Consider the following 7,504-nt stretch of genomic DNA (forward strand, 5'->3'; position numbering starts at 1 on the left):
TTAGAGAGTTCCTTTCATTCAATTTATGTTTTTTAAGTCTATAACCTCAAAGACAAATGGTGCCATTCTTTATTGGAGAGACAAACATTACATAATGTTGGGAAACATGAAAGTTGAGATAATATGGCGGAATGTTGTGAATTCTAAAAGAACTACAAAGTGCCAAGAATCTTTGCAAGCTAATTGTAGTAGTAGTTTTTCCCAAGAGGATTACCAATTTTGTATAAATGGAGGTTCTAGCAATGTTTTGGTTATAGCGACAACATGAAAAGGAAGCTCGTCATCGTCAATACCTTTGCAAACAATCAACCAACTATAACTTGCCCAAGAAACACTTCCACTCAACATTGGGTAGCATGCCATGTAAAAGACACCTTATCAGTAGCCAATCATCATTATTTTCAATTAGCTTTATATATAGTCTTCATTAAGATCCATTAACATATCCAAAATTTGCTATCCAATCTTTCCACCAATTCTAGAACAAAGATCTACAAAAATAGACATGTAAAACAAAAAAGGATTGCCAAATATAATCATATCTACAAGGTAAATAAAGCCATGATCGACATGCTAATTGATTGACATGAAAATAAAATCACCAATCTCTTTCTAGGCAATTTGTCCTTTCATCAATGTTAATATGAAATTTCTTTCGAAACTTCCCCAATGGGTATTAACATCTATTTGCATGTAGTAGCCTCGTGCTCATCATATTCATTTACATACATCAAAGAAGCTTGATCCATGATTTCACGCCAGTCAATATAGGCCGCTTGATGGATTACACAAAACACGGATAAGAAGATGCATCAAACTCGCAAAGTATAAGATGAATGATTGTTTGTGGAGCCAAGCAATAATTCAAGAGTTTTGTTGACTCGGTAACCTTATGAGACTTGCCACCACTTGGGATTCACTTTTTGTTCATTTTTTTGGACGACTACTCACAATAAGAGATGTGTTTTACTTTCTTTTTTGGGTCCCAATGCTCAAAGTTGACTTTCTATCATAATATCATTGTCTATCCATCTACAGTGTCATGCTTAGACGGTGATATTGAGGTCTCAATTAATTATGTCTCTATGATCCGGACAATAAGAGGTCACACACAACACACAAGATAAAAAGAGTAGCCTCCCACTCATCTCACTATGATCAAGCGGTCCCACATCCCCCCCTCCTCTCTCTCTCTCTCTCTCTCTCTCTCTCTCTCTCTCTCTCTCGCATGTCTCCAATCATTTTGTCATTGAATAATTCTCTCGAACCAAGTCATCCCACTATCTATCTATTGATTGGTCTCACGGTTCACCCTTTGAATTCCTTACCTTTAGGAAAAGAAGATATACCCGACATGCTTAAAATAATATGTCAACATTGAATTGCTATAATAATTATGTTTTCTACATAATCAATTGTTGAGAGAGATGTACTAACAACATAGTTTAAACAACATTTATACTATAGTTCATTGTAGTGATTAATATTATGGCCACTACTAGTTATATCAACCTTTTGTAATTGACGTGGTAACATCAAGATTAGTATTATTAATCATCTAAGCACTAATCACAAATGTACGTAGATATGTAGTAACTCTAACTAATGTAGTTATAGTCGCAATTGATGCACTAATAACAAAGTCACATCACAACCTTTGTACTTTCCATTTACAATTCAAAATCAAAGAAGCAAATGACTATAACTACAACTCTCATAATGGTTAGGGGTTCTTGATTGGCATTTTCCTTGAACTTTATATAAAAATATGGAGTGACAAGGGACATTAGGTAATATTTCTAGAAATACAAATGGCATGCACCATACTATCACCATTTATATGAGCGATAATATCAAGTATTCCCCTTATCTAACATTATCCCTCTCGTGTCTCTAGCTCTCCCATTAACCTCTCATTCTCTTGCAATCTCTTACCCTCTAATCTCTCCCAAACCAACTTGCTCTCCCCTTCCTAACTTACAATCCCTTTCTTTCTTTCTTTCTTTCTTGTACCAAGGTTAGATTCAAGTGGTCAGACAAGTTATTACAAAAGCCATTAATGCACTTGGGTGTCTAAATCTCATATAACGCGTCACTTTACGAGGACGGTATTGACCGCATGACCCAAGACACAATCTTATCTCCGGAATCTTAGTAGACATCCCCACCACCCTATGTCTGTATGTGCATGTGTATAGAGAAACCCTTTGGTGGTTGGACACTAAAGATATACATACAAAGGTATGATGATGTAGCGTTACATGTATTGGAGGAGCACTTTAAATGCAAAGTGTAGTAGTAGTAGTAGTAGTAGTAGTATATATATGAGATGTGTGATGAGTACCGGAGAGACATTAAGAGAAGAAGCATATTAGGCAGAAGTTAGTGTGAAACGCACAAGAACATCACCACCACCATGGTCGTCGCGTTACCAAATCTCTGTGGCAATTCTGGCAGTACAACTATCGGCAATGGTGACCAGTTCGAGAAAGCCATTGCCCTGGAGAAACCCATGCTGGAGATGAAGAAGAAGGCCTTGTGGGCTGCTGCTATCTACAAGCTCTCCCGATACTCGGACATCTGCAGCCTCACGTGGGCCACCGTCGTACTCCTGGGCGGCTTCGCATCCTCCCTCAAGAAACCCGACTTCTACCTCGTCTCCTTCTTATTGCTACTTCAGGCACTTCAATTCACCGTCTCTTCCACCTTCCAGAGCCTCCTCTTCGCCCACCTCTTCCAGGACAGCCACCATCCCAACACCTTCGCCCACAAAGACCTCCAATACACTTGGGCTACCTTTCTTCACCAAATTGGGCAGATCCTAGGCTTCTTTTTCGCCGCAGCTGTCCTAGTCGCTGCCTTCTTCCGTCTAGCCATCCTTCCGCTCCTCGTCTCCTCCCTGAGCTCCCAATCAATCCACGCCATTGCCCCCAACCTGTTCCTCTCCCTCGTCGGCTTCTACGTCCTTGTCATGATTACCTCCTCACTCGCCATTCTCGTCAGCCTCTTCAATCTGGTTCGCCGTACCTCCTCCCTCGATCCCGCCGTAGTAGCTTTCTATGACCACATCTACCGCCTTGCTATTGAGAGCCATCTAGCCTCCGCATACTCCATGGACCCTCTCACCTTCGCACTCGCCAAGCTCCGGACCGATTTCGAGCGCCGGATTAAGCCTATTGTCATACAGGCGTGGAACGAAAGTCTGATCAAGTACATCCACGACGTCCCGTGTGGTGTGGAGATGGCCTACCAGGACCTGAATTCGGAGGATATGTACAAGCAGCTGGTGGCAGTGAACCTGGCCAGGTTCTGGGCTAAGGAATCCAGGATGGAGAAGCAGGTCGCTTATTTCGTGGAGATTGCCAGGAAATTGGTACGCCCGGAGAAGCTGGGCGAGGCTGCAGCTGACACCTTGGAGTTTCTGGCCGAAAATTGGGTGGATTATGAAGTACTGCCACGCCCAGACGCCAGAACCCAAGAGAATGTGTCGAGTGCCAAAGGTCATGGTCATGCTGCGGTCGAGATGCACGGCAATGCCAATAGCCGCGCGTCACAGCCGAGGCGGCCAAAACGTCACCCATTTCTGGAAGGGGTAGTAGATCCATCGAGTGGCAAGACAATCGTGGATGAGCTAGTGCAGCTCGTGGTGAAGCCTTGGAGAACTTCGTTGGTGTTTCAGCTGAGAGCTCTAGAGAGCTGCTGCCGGAGCAGGCAGGTTGTAGCGTGGATACGAGAGGGACCGTTTAAGGACCAACATTACCAGAAGCTCTGCGAAACGCTTTTCGGGATCATAGAGGGGCCTGCGCCTGTGCCTGTGGCTACTAGGGCACATTCCAAGCCCAAGCAAAGGACCAAGATCTATGCGGCATCTGTTCTCTTAAACCTCCTAAGGCCACCAATGTCTAGTGCGGGGCCGATAGCAGAGGATGATGTAGCGAATAAGGAAAAACTGAGATCATTACTGGAGAAGGGGACGATCGATCCGGCCAATGGCTCAGAGGAGTATGTGTGGAAGAAGGAGGTGACTTTATTGGACACGGTCCGTAAGGAGATGGACCTTCTACCATACGATTGGACTTCTGTGAATATACGGGACCTGGAACAGATAACTCGTAACAACAACAAGAAGAACATGTCGCGAATGGCCTGGTGCTGGGAATCGGGATCACAGCCTGCTTCTTGAACCTTCCAAGTGAGCTTGGTTGGCATCACATTCATCCCCCATAAATAAAAACATTCTCTCTTTTCATGACATTCACGCATATTATGGTCACTATCCAAGCTCGTCCTTCTCTTCTATACTTTTGCCTACATATTTCACTTCTATATCCCCACATCCCTCACACGGATGTTTTGTAACTAATTTGGTGTATGTAAAATTTGTAATATTGCATTATGGTCCTTGCCATGTGTCCAAATTAGAATTACATAAAAATTTGTTGTGATTGAATGTCAAGCGCGCGCACACACACACACACACACACATTATCGAGTGGAGATGAGACTTGGGTCTTGGATTAAACAACCCAAACATAAATATATAAAAAGAAACTTATACAATTGTGGAGCGTCCCATGGTGATTGTAGTATAGAGATGAGGGAATGGGGCATATGCTCACATTCTCCCATAGAGAGAATACATATATTATAGTAATGCTACCCTATCTTTATACCTTGTTGAAGTGATCATCTTCTCTTTATTCTCACGCTTAATTCTTTGGTGTATACTTGTATTGTAGTGTAGGAGGTGAGATGTTTGTTAGATATTTAACATCCCCCTTGCCTAATACGAACACTCATAGGTTTACCAAGTGAGGTGCCATTAAGGGTGCCAAAAGTGGATGAGAGTAACTCAAGTTCGACAAAGCTGTCAAGATTTGTAGGGAGCAGAAGGCGTGTCAAAGAGAAGTCAACGGGAGTGTGTGAGGCAAGCGGAGAACATGGGAGGTGGGAAGATTTGTAGGGGGGTGTAGAGAGCCCTATAAAAAGCGGGGAAAGCCTTCTAGTAGTGGGAGTGTCGAGAAGCAAGGAGCATGTGGTGGTGTGGAACACGAATTTGAGGGGAGGGAGAGAAACTTTTAAAAGATTAGCTATATAATTCATCCATACATCTGTGAGCCACATGGAGTGTCGAGAAGCACGGAGCATGTGGTGGTGTGGAGCACGAATTTGAGGGGAGGGAGAGAAACTTTTAAAAGATTAGTTATACAATTCATGCATACATCTTTGAGCCACATGGAGGTCAACATTGGCACACGGTACTAGAACATGGGGAAAGCCTTCTACTAGTGGGAGTGTTGAGAGGCAACGGATTATGTCTAGGATGTCTACTTAGTTTGTTGCTATTTACTATTGTTATGCATGCTATTCTTTTTAAGTCACATGATATTGCGATGGATCAAGAATTGGAAGATTGAGGTTGCGATCAAGGAAGCCTTGCATTATAAAACCTCATTATTTGTATAATGTCTCGAGGAGCTCCACATGATGACATTAACAAGCTAACGAGGTATAGGAATTTGATTGTTATTGCTTCAAGGTTCAAGATTAACAAGAATAAATATGTTATCATTTCATGTATTGAACAATATATAAATGGCTTGAAGTGGTTAGGGGAAGATACCACATCATGGGTGATTTGTTTATATCTATTCAATCTAGACATTTCTTATGTTTCTTATATGTGATTGTCTAATTAATACATATTTCTTAATAAGAATATGCCAATAGATGGATTATGGAGGACACAAATATGAAGAGTTGAAAAAGATGCAACAAACTTGCAAAGTAGAAAGATGCATGATTGTCTGTGGAGCCAGGCAATAAATCAAGAGATATGTTCCTAACCACTTACCACCTCTTGAGAATCCAGATCCACTAACACTTCTCAATTCTTTTTCTATACGACTCCTCATAAAATGAGAATGTCTTTTAATTTTCTTTCTCATTATGATATCATCTATCTACAATCCCATGCTTAGACGATGGCATCACAACTTCAATTAATTACCCAATTAATTATCTCTCTATGGTCAAGTTAATAAGAGGTCACATCCAACACACATCAAAGCTTCAATTAAGTATCTCTCTATGATCAAGTCAATAAAAGGTCACACTTCAATTAATTATCTCTCTATGATCAAGTCAATAAGAGGTCACACATCAAAGCTTCAATTAATTATCTCTCTATTATCAAGTCAATAAGAGGTCACACACAACACATAGTGATACAAGATAAAGAGAGTCGATAACAACTCATCTCACTATAATCAAATGGTCCCACTGTCCACATCTCTACTCTCATTTTTTCTTTTCGTAAATAATGTCTTTCATTACGAAATAAAAAACATCACCATAACTAACTTACTACAAAGTATAGAACCCTTCTATCTAGGGATCTAAAGACTACTACGACTCCAAACTCAATGCCACCCTAGACACCAATTCAAATGGCGAATATGATGATATGTGACCTTGTAGAGTTCTCTCTCTCTTCATGGTTGAGGTTGTGTGACTTCTCTATCACTATCAATTGCTACAAAAGAAGTCCTTTTAAATTTAGAACATATTTTCTCACCCCAACTTGCAAATCAAAAGTGAAGGCATTCTACATATTCTAATTGAACCATAGCCCCCAATACCTCAAGAACTCAAAAATAATTTAGAAATGAGGCATTGGTTCATTGTTCTCCATATGTGCAAAAACCCAACTAAAGGAAGATAGGCTTACTCCAGTTAGAGATGTCCACACTAAACTGATACACCTCCAAACCATCCTTGCCATCGGGCATGAAAGAATTCGATTCCTTCTATGTTATACTTCCACCGAACAAAAGAAACATGATCCTTTAGTAATGTTTTTTTTTAAATGCATCCCCCAATGGTTAAGCTCCAACCAGAACTCTCCAAATAAATACCTTAGCTCATAACATCAATCGAGAACACCAACCTGCCTTGACCACACAAAGCGACCAAGTAATGGGCTTATGAAAATCCCATATCTTTATAACCCTTTCTTCCAACCATTTATGTTTGTGAATCAACTTGTGATAAGCAACATTTGTCGAGATCATTGTCAATCCCTTATTTCCAACAAACCTCCAATCAAGCTCTTGAGGTCGCCCATCTAAATGAAGAATTGGCTCATATGAAGATAGTATTTCTACATCCCTACTCTCTCTTTCTCTCTTTGGTGTATGTCTCCAATCATATTATCATTGTCTAATTCTCTGGAACCTAGTCATCACATTATCCATTTATTTATTTATTTACATCACTCTTTGAATCTATTATCTTTAGGGGATATAAATATACCCCACAAACTTAAAATAATATGTTAACATTGAACTACTACTAGATTTTCTACATAATCAATCATTGGGAGAGATGTACTAACCACACATTTTAATAAGTGTTTATATTATTGTTAGTTATAGTAATTAACATTGTTGTTAGTACTAATTCTATAAATATTTTGTAATTGATGTGATACATCAAGATCGAT

At 40.4% G+C, this 7,504-nt stretch overlaps 1 protein-coding gene across 1 annotated transcript; it reads left to right on the forward strand.

Moving 5' to 3' along the window:
- Nucleotides 1-2,379: 2,379 nt before the first annotated feature.
- Nucleotides 2,380-4,183, forward strand: LOC147869598 (uncharacterized). Its single transcript, XM_087339305.1, has one exon. It carries the CDS (start codon nt 2,417-2,419, stop codon nt 4,181-4,183), a length of 1,767 nt encoding a protein of 588 aa, XP_087195431.1. The 5' UTR covers nt 2,380-2,416.
- The last annotated feature ends 3,321 nt before the right edge of the window (nt 4,184-7,504 follow it).

The sequence above is a fragment of the Azolla caroliniana genome, unplaced genomic scaffold (assembly GCF_043228905.1).
Source record: "Azolla caroliniana isolate FFs.n. ecotype wild unplaced genomic scaffold, voAzoCaro1.0.p SCAF_1, whole genome shotgun sequence".
NCBI classification, from domain to species: Eukaryota; Viridiplantae; Streptophyta; class Polypodiopsida; order Salviniales; family Salviniaceae; genus Azolla; species Azolla caroliniana.

Bases quoted from the DNA above. Each gene is read 5' to 3' on its own strand.
- LOC147869598 (XM_087339305.1), top strand. From the start codon at position 2,417: ATGGTCGTCGCGTTACCAAATCTCTGTGGCAATTCTGGCAGTACAACT.